General features: G+C 36.7%; 1 protein-coding gene across 1 annotated transcript in view; it reads left to right on the forward strand.

Annotated features, from left to right (window-relative positions):
- Nucleotides 1-8,915, forward strand: part of LOC114650497 (neutrophil collagenase-like) — a 46,082-nt gene extending 37,167 nt beyond the window's left edge. Inside the window, exons 8-10 of the mRNA XM_028800161.2 lie at nt 3,296-3,455; nt 3,570-3,673; nt 8,746-8,915. Coding sequence (XP_028655994.2) covers nt 3,296-3,455; nt 3,570-3,673; nt 8,746-8,846 — 365 coding nt within the window. The 3' untranslated portion in view covers nt 8,847-8,915. The remainder of the gene's footprint in view (nt 1-3,295; nt 3,456-3,569; nt 3,674-8,745) is intronic.
- Nucleotides 8,916-14,827: the final 5,912 nt, after the last annotated feature.

Genomic DNA, 14,827 nt, shown 5'->3' on the forward strand with positions numbered 1-14,827 from the left:
TTCAAACCGCTTGTCACTCATAACATGTCTGATCTGGGGGCCAAAAAAATGCCCTCTTTGATCTTGGTGTCAGTTATTCTTGGGAATATCTGCCTTAAATAACGAAAACCTTCACCTTCCTTGTTCAATGCTTCACGAAATTCTTCATGAGTCCCAGTTTTATGTGAAGAGGAGGCAAAAATATCTTTGCTGGCTCAACAAACGATTCATGTGCCACATTTTTCTGTCCTGGAACTAACTTTTTATGGAGTGGCCAGTTCTGTCGAGAATAGTGCGACTCTTTGGCACGGCTATCCCATTCACAGATGAAACAACAGTACTTTGTATAGCTGAGCTGCAGTCCTAGTAACAGAGCAACAAAAATTTGGTTATATCATGATTTCGGCCTCGAAACACAGAAATTTTTGTACCTGGTGACAGCAAACACCATTCCTGCAGTCTCGAGCCTAGCAGCTTGGCTTTTGCTTTTGACAGACCCAAATCTCTGACCAAATCGCTCAATTCAGACTGTGTTACCAGATGTGGATCACCTGATGAGCACAGTTCAAAATCCGGGTCAATGTCACTGTCAGTACCCTGCATTGCAGTTTCTTCATCTGGTTTGTCTAAGGTCCAATCCTCTGGTGGGTCTCATTGCTGAAGGCAGATTAGGATATTCAATTGACTTCTTGTTTTTGGAAGAGAAACCAGACACATTAATCAAACAGAAGTAACAGTCCATCACATGGTCTTTCTGTTCTCGTCATATCATCGGAAAAGCAAATGGCATCGTCTTTCGAGTGCCTCTGAGCCAGGCTCTCAGACTGACAGCACATGTCGCACAGCAAATGTGAGGCGCCCATTCCTTATCTGGATCACCAATTTTACAGCCGAAATACAGATGATAAGCTTTCTTCACAAGAGCAGTCATCCAACGTCTCTGAGGCGCAAGTGTATATTCGTCACAGATATAGCAGAATGTATCGCGGCTGTTACGACATTGACGAGACATATCGCCCGACACCAAAACATTTACAGCATCAAGCTTACTTATTGTTATATTGCTACAGATACTATACTCTACTATACTGATACTATACATACACACTGACTATCTATATTAACCAAATGAGCAGGATCGGTGTATGCAAGCCACCTTTATAGCATGCTGAGAGAATGTCAAGCTCTTTCAGACCTGCCCAGGATGTCAACTTCCACAGAACAGCTTCCAACCTGGCCTGATTCCATGCCTGGACATGCCCAGGCTGCACAAACCGTTGTTGATAAGTCACTTACGGGAGCGAAAATGTTTGGATACAAATATAAGAAAAAATCATGACAAGACTGCAGATTTCTCTGAAACGGTAAATGATGGGTAAATTTTGATGTGATATTCGTGATCAGCACCCAAAAATCTATAAGAAACACCCAACAGTGTTCAAGAAGCAAAAACTTTGTTGTGCAATGTTATATGGTCTTGCTTTTGGTCCTTAGGAAGGGGGAATAAAGTTATGAAATGTATATTTAGTAAACCTGACATCATAATGTAATAACCAATTATGTGACAGTATGTAAATGGGCTCAAAATTGGATGCCTATTGTTTCTAAGATGGACACAAAAGAAGTGATACGCACATGCTGTACGCTCCTCTAAAGAATGGTTGTTCTTCTTTCGGATTAAATTGCCAAAAGAGGGTTGTTTTTTTACTAACGGATGTCATCGATGTCAAAAAGTAAAAGTGGGATAAGTAAAGTGAAACGGTGCCTGCATATCACAGCTTAGGTCAAGCGATGATGTGTGAAAGAAAATCACAGCACCTTTCAAGTGTATTTGAAAGAAAAAGTAAAACAAGAGAGAGAGAGAGAAAGAGGAGTTGGGCAGTAAACAACATGGCCCCTTTCCTGTTGGGAGGAATACTGGGAATAACTCAAGTGCAGTGAAATACAAACACAGCCTTTCAATTAGAAAAACAAAATAATTATGTAAAACAAAAATGTTGAAGGCCTACCTGCAAACCTGCCTGGGCTACCTTATCTCTAAGATAAGAAACTTCTTGACATTTCCAACCTCCATCCCTTCTACCACACTGTGGTGAAAATGTCATGAGACATGATGACATACATACAGTATTCTTTTTGTCTGTCTCGCCACACAGCGTTTTCACTAATGTACTGTTTTGTAATGTTCTTCACCCACAATCTTGCTACATGTGACAAGTTTACATCAAACAACAAATATGCATGAAAATAATATAATTTAGTCAAGTATAAATATTAATATCTAAATTAAAAAAAACTGTTATGACAAATGTGTTCTGTCTGGTGACCTATATCTGTTGGAACAGTTGGCACAATCTTAAGAAACACTTAGCAATTAATGAATGGATTGAGGAGCACATCAGTTGTAAAGGATTTAATGTGCTGCTATGGTTATGGCGAATTTTGAGAGACATTCATAAAATAAAAATTGATCTTAAATTCTTTAAGAATTATGATTTTGGATACAATTTTTAATCTAAACATCTTGGCACATTTCTTTATATATGCAACCAGCTGTTCTACCCCTCTAACACAAGCTAAAATCAATGCAGATCTCAGTGTTAACGTCTGCAGTGCACCATCTATTAGAATGTATTTTGTAAAGCATGAAGTAATACAATGCATTGCATTTGTCATTCCAACAGATGGCACATTATGAACATTTATAGTAATAAAATGCATTCATAAAAATGTTTTTGATATGCTTTCTCTTGGAATGACAGAGAGATATTAACTCGACAGAAACACAGACACTTATCCTTTACCTTTGTGAATTATGGATCAGTAGGCTCATTAGCTCTTGATATCATCTGTTTGGGAAAGATTAGCTAGAGCACAAAAGAATTCTGTTTTAAAACAAGAAATCGGGCAAATCTGTCAGAGTTAGAAGTAGTGCTGCAGACCTCTTTTAAATTCCAATTACAGGTCCTCATCTTCTGGTTGCAGTCCTGAGTGAGTCTTGTCCTATATACTTTTCGTGTCTATCTTTAAATGTAAGAGGACAGACTTCGGTGCATCCAGAATACTTAACTCCCTTTATAATTGTCTCTCCTACATAATATTAATAATAATATGTAATAATATAATACACAATAATATACATAACAGCGAGGAGATAGATCCAGCCTTGGCATGTAAGAAGATAAGTGAAGGTCATTCATGGCATTCTTGTGTTCAAATATAATAATTTCCATTCACTGTAATATTTGCTAATAAAAAGATAAGAGAACATAAGGCAAAGTGTTAATCTTGCTTTCTTTATCGTGTGAATGCTCAGGTAATCAATACTGGCTGGTTCAACAATATGACATCCTTGAAGGATATCCCAAAAGCATCTACCATCTTGGATTTCCAAAAAGTGTCAAGTCTATAGATGCTGCCCTGCACTTCAGAGATACAAAAGAAACATTTTTCTTCACTGACAACACATTCTGGAAGTATGATATTTTAAAAGGAGAAATGTTTCAATGTTACCTAATGCTCAGTATTTTAACATGCTCGTACAGTAGTGTGACAAGAAAAATTGGTACCATGTTTTTCATTTTTTTCAGGTATTATGAAACACAAAAGAAACTTGATATGAATTATCCTAAGCATATAACTGAGATGTGGCCAGGAATGGAAAGCAAAGTAGATGCAGCAGTACTGTTCAATGGTACAGTATGTCCATTTGGTCACTTTTGTTAAGTCAGTTATTTTAAATATTAATAAGATTTCCTGACAGAAATCAATCCTTCACCAGATGCTAATCTATTGCTGGACATAATTGCACATATATTTTAGAACAATTTAGAGTCACCAGTCAATCTACCATGTTGTCCAGGGGATATGGGAGGAAAATGGAGTGCAGAGAGAACAACTCATGTATACATGGGGGGAATGAACATCACTAGTTTGTTGTCTACAGCTTATTTCTTCAGTTATCATTATTTGTGCTAAATTAGCACAAAACTGCCACAACAAAAAGCAAGATGGAAGGAACATCTATCTTACATATCTATTGATAAAGACTTTTGATTTATTTCTGAACCAGGGTCTTTCAAGGTTAATAAAAGGTTGTGTGTGGTTCCAGTGGGCACTGTAGCTCCCCAAACTCACAACAACAAAGGCCCAGAGACAAGTTTGACTCAGTAATTCTCTTTTGATCTCTCTATCTTTTCTCCTGTCCTCCTCAAGGCAAGCTTTGTCTTCCTCCTCCCAACTCTGGCTCCCTATGTTGAGGCAGGCAGCTGTTTTTATGTAATACCCAGGAGCACTTCCGATGTCCCAAAACTATGGCTCAGAAGCACTTCTGGATGAGGTTGGAGCCGTTGGGCTTGCTAGTTCCCTTAGCGCCCTCTGGTGGCACCCACGGAACTCAAAAGGGCTTAGCCAATGAACTGCAGTTCTCAATGCGCCCTGTGGGAGTCTGTAGTTGTGCCGTAATCCAGGGAGGCTGCCATCTAGTGCCTCAGGGGAGTCAGAAAACTGTCTTCCCTGTCCTTCTGTGCCATTGGCATCCCAGCTGGGTAAGGATCCTAGCGCTTCTCCAGCTGGAATGTCAGTCTTTCACAAGGTATATGAAAGGATAATCAATATACAAATCAATATAATTAATATATAAAAAGACAGGAATTGTATAACTGCTGTAATGGAAAATCTGCAAGAATTTCAGAGCTATTAGTTTAAATTATGATACAATTAATCATAACTAAATCTATCCATTATTTTTTCTGGACCCAAATCTTTCCGTTCAGGGTTTCAGGTTGCTGGAATCTTTACAAGAGTCATTAGTTATGGGCAGAGTTGAATAATGTAGCCCAAAGCAATACCCAGGTACTGTTAATTATAAGAAAAAATTACTTAAATAAAAGTACTAATCCAAATGTTTTACTGAACTCTATCTAGCTGATATGATAGCTACATACTGTACCACTATGTAATAATATAATAATAGTGATAAATTAAGATAACTGACTTAAAAGTAGTTTATTGCAACTAGAAATGTTGTCTAGCACATCGCGTGAATTAGTGATGTTCCATGGTTAACACTGCCAGCTGATGGCAGGGAGCTTTCACCAGTCCTTCACTCAGAAGAAGTGTGAGAAAGTTGAAATGCTAAATCTGAAAACTTCAAATGTATCAGAAATATAACAGTGTAAGAGTACATTTCTTCATTTTCAAAATGTACCTGAGTAAAAGTAAACAGTGTTGTTGCCAAAATCTTTCTAAAAAGTACATTTTTTCCATTAATGGACTTAAGTACAAGTAATGGAGTAGGTGTAGCGTGTTACTACTGACCTCTGGTTGTAAGGTAGTTGCCAACCCTTCAGGTGTCACCTATTCATTACAGAGCTCACACACTAATACATCTTTGGAGTGAAAACAAGTGGGGCAGGTTTTTTGAAACCCTGGGAACATGCCAATTGCGTGCAGACAATGACTTGGGCAGGCTTCTATCCCATTTGTATTTGAGTCAAACTGTGAGGCAGCGCTGAGGATGACTGGGTCATCATTAAAAAGTACACTTTATATATGACTATTTCAATAAAAAAAAAGGATTCAATCAAGGCGAGTTTTGAAAAATGTAAATTTATTCCATTCAATATATTCTTCTATGTTGCAATTTACTTTTCTGAAAGCTGAGTAGAATGACACAGTCAAGAATAGCAGTAAAATAGCAAAATCAATTGTAAATATAGATACATGTGTAAACTCATATAAATAAGCCCTAAAACATCAATGCATTAGTAAAAGTAAGGTAATTTGAAGAAGATACAATCACTCAGTGGGTATATTAACTGTCTCGCATCTTGGGTTTGGTCTTGGTGTGTCCAGCTGCCGTCTCTGTGAAGTTTGTACATTCTCCTTTTTTCTAGCAGTTTCAGGTACTTTGGTTTTCAACCCACACCACAAAGTAGTGTGTATTAAACTAATTGGCAATGGTCTCCAAGATAGTGTGTGGATTGGCTATGCCATGAGCTGGTACAAGATCCAAAGCTGGTTCCTCACCCTCAACTCTTGGACTAAGCAAGTTTGTGAATGTCCTGCTATGTTATACCAAAGTAGAAAAGAAATTATTCTTTTTTGAAAATATAATGTCAAAGTCTAGGTACTAAAGGACAAATGGCTGCCCAGTTGCTTCCTGGTGTTACTGGTGTTAGAGTAAAGGGTCTGTGATTGTGGTGCAAAAATAATGTTGTGTCTTGTGTTTGTCACCTTTAATGATATTGTGTTCCATTTGACTTTACATACATTTCAATTATCTAAGGAAGAAATACATTAAAACACCATAGTAGAGTACTGTATTATCGTAGTAGATAGATAGATAGATAGATAGATAGATAGATAGATAGATAGATAGATAGATAGATAGATAGATAGATAGATAGATAGATAGATAGATAGATAGATAGATAGATAGATAGATAGATAGATACTTTATTAATCCCAATGGGAAATTCACATTCTTCAGCAGCAGCATACTGATACAATAAATAATATTAAATTAAAGAATGATAATAATGCAGGTGAAAAACAGACAATAACTATGTATAATGTTAAATGTTAACTATTTCCCTCTACTTACAGTACCCTTTACCTGTTTTCCCTCAAGGGTAAGTGTACTTGTCAAGTTCGTTATTGGGTTGGTCTACTGTTGCACTTTAAGATGAACACACACATACATGGCTATATGCATACACACAGACCTTAACCACTACAGTGCCCCATGGATGACACACACACGCTGATTAACCTCTAGCACTTTAAACCACACAAGTGCTTTAGGTATAACACAGCCTGTCACTCAGCACTTCAAGAGACTTACTTATTATCGGCACGAACAACATACAATGTTTTAATGATATCTCAGACCTAAATATTACTTTTGGTCAGCCACCCTTTGGTGCCTTTTTCTCTACAAGAATACATTTAAACATACAAAAACTCAGCACTTTTGACTATAGGCCATTTATCAGCCAAGAATCCCTTCTTTACGTACTGTTCACTACTATTGAGTGGAGCTGTCACTCTAAACCTAATAAACCTCACAACACAGAGGTAATGGCAAATCTCCGGCTGCACTAGGTGCTCAAAGAAATCTAACTTATTATTTCAATCACTCTATAGACATTAAGACAAAGCATAAAAAGTTAAAAGCAGCATGGTATTTATTACAAGAATAATAATACCACTGGAACAAAGAATAATAGAAAATAGGTACTGATAGGAAAGTCTGAATATATATAGAGATAAAAAGTAGAAAAAGTAGAGATGACAGGGATGAATATCCTGGGGCGGCGTTTGATTTAGCAATCGATGTTCATGAAAATGCTGTTAACTGACGATCGGATGAAAACTGGTCATACGTGTCTTTGTTGTCTTCTCTGACATCACTCTTCTGTCGTCGCTGTTTCTCTTCTTCTTCTTTAATTTCAAATGAGGTATATTTATTATAAAGTTTCATGTTGTGGTTTCACAACACATGAATGTTCTATGCACATGATTGGCTGGCTGTCAATATGATGGATGAATTTTGCTCAAACTCTTTAATCTATCTTTTCCCAGATAATAAAGTTTTTTGATATTGCCTCGTGTCCTTTCCCAGGCTGTAAACCAAATTGTTGTCCCAGATGTCCATCCATAAAATAATCAATAGCTTAAGGCATGGCTCAGTCTTCCTTTCCCAGGCTGTAATACCAATTTAGCACTATGCTGTAAACAACTATTATAAAAGTGAGGTGTAAGGGAAAAGGATATGCCTTTTATTATAATGCCTCCTACATCTGAATTCATCTTGTTTGGACTGCGCAAAATATAATAATAAAAATATAGAGAATAATTTGTAGATTTTATACACCATATTAAGTACTGAGAGCAAAAAGGCATAGTAAGACTGCCAGAATTGTACTCTTTAAAATACCTGCTAGACAAGTGTGTACTATGGGGAACCACACCACTATGTAAGAATGATTTATATCAAAGTAATGGGGTTTCATCTTGTATTAAAATACTTTAAACTACTAGGATAGTGAAGGCTGTTTTCTTAATTTACTATTATAGTGAAGGCTGTTTTCACAGTGAAATTATCAGGTCATCCATCATCATTGGTGTATTCTTGGGAAGGAGATTTACAATATATGTTTCTTATGGTGTCTCCAGTTCCTTTTCAGGTCCATTCTTTACCAAAATGATACACCTCCAGGACTTCCTTACTACTTCTATATAACAGTACTTTAAAAATGAACTTTGTTTTTTTTTAAATAATTTAAAAGTAAAAATTATGAAAATATTAAGAGCTGAAATAAATAAGTTAGTAATGGGCACAACATATTCAGTTATTCGCCCATCCATCCATTTGTTTTTGAATCCACTTCATCTATTTCAAGGTTGTGACAAGTTGTTGCCAAACACAGCAGCACTGGGCACAACTTGGGAACTACGCATTTACCTGCATTCAGTCACACTGACACAATTTAGAGATGCCAGATCACCATTACATAACATTGGGATATGATTAGATAACCAGAGAACCCAAAGAAAAATCCACATGTTGAGAAAATGAAAGCTCCTTATACATGGCAAATAGGTTGAGTTTCTAGCTTTGTGTAACACTAGCACTTGTCACCCTATTATTACATCTCCTGCCAACTGCAGTTTTTCCAGTTGAATAAATAAATAAATATGAAGAAAGAATTCTGTTTTCGCAGGACTGATCCAATTTCACATTTGAATTTTGTCTTGCAGATTTCATCTATTTCTTCAGTGGTGCTTTGCAGTACCAGTATGACTCCATAAAAAAATACATTGTACAAACAAGAAATGCTAATGAATGGCTATGCAGTTAAAGATGACCGATATTGAATAGAACAATGTGTGATCTCAGCAAATGAAGGAGTGTGCAGCTCACCAGATGAACTAACCTTTGTTTTTATTTGTCATAAGGCTACAAAATGGATGCAAAAATGTATTACACATTTGGATTACAACTAAAAGATATGAATTTTGTTCTGTTTTGAACTGTTTGGAACAATGTGAATCAATTTTCTACAATGTAATGACTACTGTTAGTTAATATACAGACTTTAATGTTTAACCAATGTTAACAAATGATTTCAGGTGTGTTATTTTAAAGAATTCATTTAATTCCTAAGCATTTATTCATATTTAAGTAACTGTGTTTATTTATTGATAGCTAGCATTGTTTATAAGACTACTGAAAACATGCTTATGTTGGCCAACACCAGCTCATATAATCTGCTTTGTTATTTTTGTGTGGTAAAGTGTATGCTCGTATTCCTTTATTTCAAATGGAAAGTGTCACTGAATGGCAAAGCTAAAAGGACTCTCATTAAGAGAGTGAAGCATAGAATTAGTTATTTCTTCACACCTGTTTTAAGAAAGAAGTTTGGTAAACCTTTTGGACGACGATGAGTTTGTTGGGATGTTACGTGTTACATGTTACATGAGAGAGTCTGAAAGGCTGATCATTAACAGGATTGCCAAAGTCAGGTCCCGAAATCACAGGCACCAAAGGGGGGCTAATACCCACTGGCATAAGTTACTATTTGGTCTTTTGAAGGTGCTTTCATTGATTATAAAAAAAAGAATAAATTGTCTTCCTGTTGCAATGTTTAACATGTATTGCCTTGGCAACCAGCTAGTTAATTACAATGAAGACATTTTTAATAGCGTGATGAAAAAATGTAATGTAAACTATAGCACTTGTTTTCCTTTCCCCATGAACTGTAAATTCCCAAATGTTCAGTAAATATCTCATTTGTTGTATAAAAATATAAAATAACCAAAGAGTTTACACCTTTACAGAATGCTGCTACAAGAATCCTTATCTGCATTATCATTAAGGGCCACATTTCCCCATGATCTCAAGCCCTTCACTTGTTGCCTGTGTCTTCTAAAATTATTTCTAAAATTCTTTTATTGTTTTTTAAATGTTTACGTGGCCTGGCTTCTCCCTACCTCAGCAACATGATTGTCAAGTGCACTTCTGCCAGGTCATTTAAATTGTTGCATGACACCCTGCTAGCTATTCCCAGAACTAATGGGGGCATCCAAGCTATGGGACTGTTTACGTGACCACCTGAGAACTACGGACAACCTCAGCACTTTTAAAACAATCTTAATACTTTCTTATTTAATAATTAATTTTGTTTCTGTCTTTTTGTTTAAATTGTACTTTATCTGTTTGCTGTTAAACACGTTGTGAGCATTTCTGTGAAAAAGTTATATAAAGTGTACTATTAATATTCATGACTGATCAATAAATACATAAATAAAACAATGAATTAGTCAATCTGCACTAGCTTTAATTTATATATAAAGAATCTGCACTGCATATTTTTTAAATAATAATTATGTTTTATTTTAAATTGTGATTTCTGTTGGAATAATTTTCTTCCAGCATAGAAACATCAACAATAATGTATAATAACAACATTTATTTATATAACACATTTTCATAGAAATGGTGTAGCTCAAAGTGCTTTACAAGATGAAGAAAGAAAAGTTTTTGTTTTTTTAAAAAATACGGCAATACTAAATAACAAAGAATAAAGTAAGGTCCAGTGGCCGGGAGGACAGAAAAAACAAACAAAAACTCCAGAGGGCTGGAGAAAAAAACAAACAAAAAGGTTTCCGAGGCCATGAGACCACCCAGCCCGCACTGGGCATTCTACCTAACATAAATGATCTAAATCAGTTCTCATGGTTTTCATGGTATAACCATGTAAAGGGTCGTAGGGAGGGTTATTATTCCAACTAATTCATAAATACCAAATAATGTTCTTTAGAAAAATAATACTTGAAATAGTCAGCATATAAGGGACATAGTGCACTTAGTTCCCTTGTCATTTGGTTTAAGATAATAAAGTAAAGGGAAACCATGCTTGGCAATCATGTAATGTGATTATAGACACACTGTGGCAGCAAGGTTGCTCTCCATTCTGTTTAATGTCACCATTAAGCAGGCAACATGCTCATAGCTTAGCTGACTTCTACTGTTTCTTACTATTATATATCAGAGCATCCCACAAACTGTCTATCTCATATGTAACAGCATGTTCCTAACTATCATGGATAGTAGGGAAAACATACTTATTCTTTTTTGTTGGTTATAATAGAGCTTTGCGTCTCAACAACTGAGTTGTAAGTCCTTTTTGGGTTGTGGGCTGCCGCCGGTGGGTCATGGATTGCCGTCGCTGGGTTTACCACAGGTTTTCAGTGGGTTAGGAGTGGCTCACGGTGGGTCACCTTAGTGATCAACAATGCTGCACAAAATGTTCCCTGTCTTTGCTTTCAATCTGCAAATGGGAATCTCCCTTCTCTACCTTTATATGCACACTCAGTTCTTGAAAGGCAAACCACTATGCCTCACTCGCCCTGCTCTGACATTAGCAAATGTTTCACCATGAGGGACTAATGCAAAGTTAAAGTGAAGTCATAAAACTTGAGAAATGCTGCCATAGAGTACTTTACTAGAGTAATTTCATGTCAGATTATATGTCATGGAAAGAATATTTCACGACCATTTAACTGTTGGACTGTAAATTACAAGATAGATCTATCTATCTATCTATCTATCTATCTATCTATCTATCTATCTATCTATCTATCTATCTATCTATCTATCTATCTATCTATCTATTTTATTGGGTAAATCTAAGTTTTACAGCAGTTCAGTTAATTAACAAATAAATAAATATTCTCATGTTATTACAAACAACAAATCCTCTCTCAAATACACACCAGAATGACTAAATAGAAACAACTCAAGCTTTCTATGGCTCATGGGCTAGAGGAGAATGTTGAAAGTCTAATGCCCTAAACCAATTTTCTTAATAAATTTTCCCTCTTCCCAGCACCATCACCACTCTACCAATGACCAGTCACCTCACACCATCACCACTACATCAACGACTACTACAACTTAAACTAGTACAGCTAGTGATGAGTCCATCTCTGGACATCATTGTGGGCTGTCTATAACTGACGACTAAGTGAGGAGACAACTCCTACACACAAGAAAAGCTGTGGGACCAGAAGGAGTCAGTCCTCAAGTTCTTTTGCCTGTGCTGACCAACACTTTGGTATCCCCCGCCACCTGTTCATTCCATCACTAAGACAGCAAAAAGTGCCACTGCTGTGGAAAAAAATCATGTGTTGTTACTGTTCCAAAGAAGGCAGCACCACTTCACCTAATGCTTACAGACCAGTGGCACTTACGTCCAAAATCATAAAGACTTTTGACAGGCTGCTCCTGGACTATATGAGTCTTCTTGTGAAAGATCACATGGATTCGCTGCAGTTTGCTTATTGGACAAAGACAGGAGTAGTTGATGCAATTATTGATCTGCTCCAGAAGGCTTATTTTCAGACAAACAAAGCTGGCAAAACTGAGAGGATTATACTTTTTGATTTCTCCTTCAAGACCGTTCAGCAATTCTTTTAAAGCAGTAAGCTCAGGGATATGAAGGTGGAGGAACCTATGGTGTAAGACTCTATGGATGAAAGTATCAGCTAAATAAATGAATATACATGTGATAAGCCACCATTAGACATGAATTTAGAGAAACCAGATTTTCATTATACAAGGGGATTCTTTTAAATTTATTAGGAAATGTGGATTATGTTAATGGCTGATTTTAGGTCAGGGGTTCTTAACCGGGGTATCCATACCCCTTGGGGGTATGGGAACCAAATGCTGGGGGTATGGGATTCAATCTCTGGGTACTGGTATTTATTTTATTTAATGTATCAATTTATACTTGGGTAGTACGTGAATGGAACGTGATAGAATCTTCAAGAACATTCGATATTTCCTGCAAATGCTTGTATTTAATTTTACACGTGTGTATTTACTACAACTTTAATTTTAAATTTAAATTTAATGCGTTTTAATTTTAATATTTAAATTTAATAAATGTATATTTACTGAACAAGCGTGTATTTACTCGTTTATTGGCAATGTACGTATCTCGAAGACTCTAGAAGTGCGTTTTGCATTGTATATAAAGGCGCCGACTGCGCACTGCCATTCATTCTGTATTTGACTACCGTTGTGTACATAGTGCTTTTTGCAGTTTTTCTTTTTTCCTTTTACAGATTTTCTGCAAAATGTCGTCTGTCAAAAAACGGAAGTGGAATGATTCATATGTTGGTTTTGGCTTCACCTGTGTGAGATGCACCTGAAAGACCCCAATGCATGATTTGCAATTTGGTAATGAGCAATGGAAATATGAAGCCATCAGGACTGAGGGAACATCTTGAAAGTACAGTAATCACGTTGGTACATCGATTGATGCTTTTAAGTTGAGAAGAGTTCGTTGTGATCAGATATCAACTTTTTCATCATATGGGTTTGCTGCTCCTGGAGAACCTTTTTTGGAAGCCTCCTACAAAGTTTTGTACATGATTACCAAAGAAAAGAAGCTCCACACGATTGGGGAGACCCTCGTGAAACTTGTGCGCTGGAGATGGCAAAAATCATGCTGGGAGAGGATGCCGCGAAGCAATTAAGTCAGGTGTCCTTGTCCAACGACACTGTACACCAGAGAATTAAAGACATGAGTTAGGACATAATAACCCAAGTTGTCATCGAGATTAAACAAAGTCCTGCAAAAATCAGCATGCAGATCGATGAATCAAATGATGTTTCAAACCACAGTCAATTGCTTGTATTTATACGCTATGTACATAAAAAGAACATCAAGGAAGAGTTTCTATTCTGTGAACGACTCGAAACAACAACCAAAGCAGTTGACGTATTCAAGCTGATTCAATCGTTCTTTGATCGCCATGAGTTGGCATGGGATTTGATTGGGTCTATTTGTATAGATGGAGCTCCTACCATGATTGGCAAAAAATCTGGATTCATTGCTATGGTCAATGAGAAAGCTCCACATGTGCTCTGTACACACTGTGTTCTACATCGCCAAGCTATGGTATCCAAAACATTGCCAAAGAAACTTAAAGATGTGATGGGAATACTTGTGCAAACATTCAGCTTTATTCGTGGAACTGCATTGAAGCATCAATTATTTAAAAAATTCTGTGATGAAATTAGAGCAGAACACAGTGTGTTACTTTACCACACAGAGGTACGTTGGCTGAGTCGTGTTTTTGCATGTGTAGTAGAACATCGGAATTAAATTCTCGAATTCCTCAAGCATCAACAATCCCCCCTAGCTGATCATTTTGAAGATGAACATTTTATTGTTAGCATGGGATATTTGGCTGATATTTTCAGTCTCCTCAATGATTTGAACATATCAATGCAGGGAAGGGATGCGGACATTGTTCAGGCCAGGGGAAAAGTTGTCGCATTTGCAAGGAAATTGCCTATCTGGCGTTGAAACCTGGCAAACTTTCCAATCCTTGACAATATCCTTATTGGAAATAAAACACTACCTGTAGAAATACTTCAAGAAGTCAAAAATCATTTGGAAGGTCTAAGTGCAAAATTTGTGGGTTACTTTCCAGATATTGATGATCTTAGCATGAAATCCATTTGGATACAAAACGCTTTCTCGTTTGTCATATCGAGATTGAGTGATAATGATTCAGCAAAGGATGATTTCATTGACTTCCAAGAAGACCAAAGAATGAAAGCTAATTTCAGAAGGGCTGGGATGGATGTCAAGCAGTTTTGGTGTGAGCAAAATCCCAGCTTACCCAAGCTTGGCAATGAGGGCAATGAATGTTTTGGTTCCCTTCACAACTACGTATCTCTGTGAAACAGGATTCTCTGCATTATTAAATCTGAAGTCAAAGTGGAGAAATCGACTTGATGTGTTAGATGACATGTGAGTAG

This window comes from Erpetoichthys calabaricus, chromosome 4 (assembly GCF_900747795.2).
Source record: "Erpetoichthys calabaricus chromosome 4, fErpCal1.3, whole genome shotgun sequence".
In the NCBI taxonomy this organism is placed as follows: domain Eukaryota; kingdom Metazoa; phylum Chordata; class Cladistia; order Polypteriformes; family Polypteridae; genus Erpetoichthys; species Erpetoichthys calabaricus.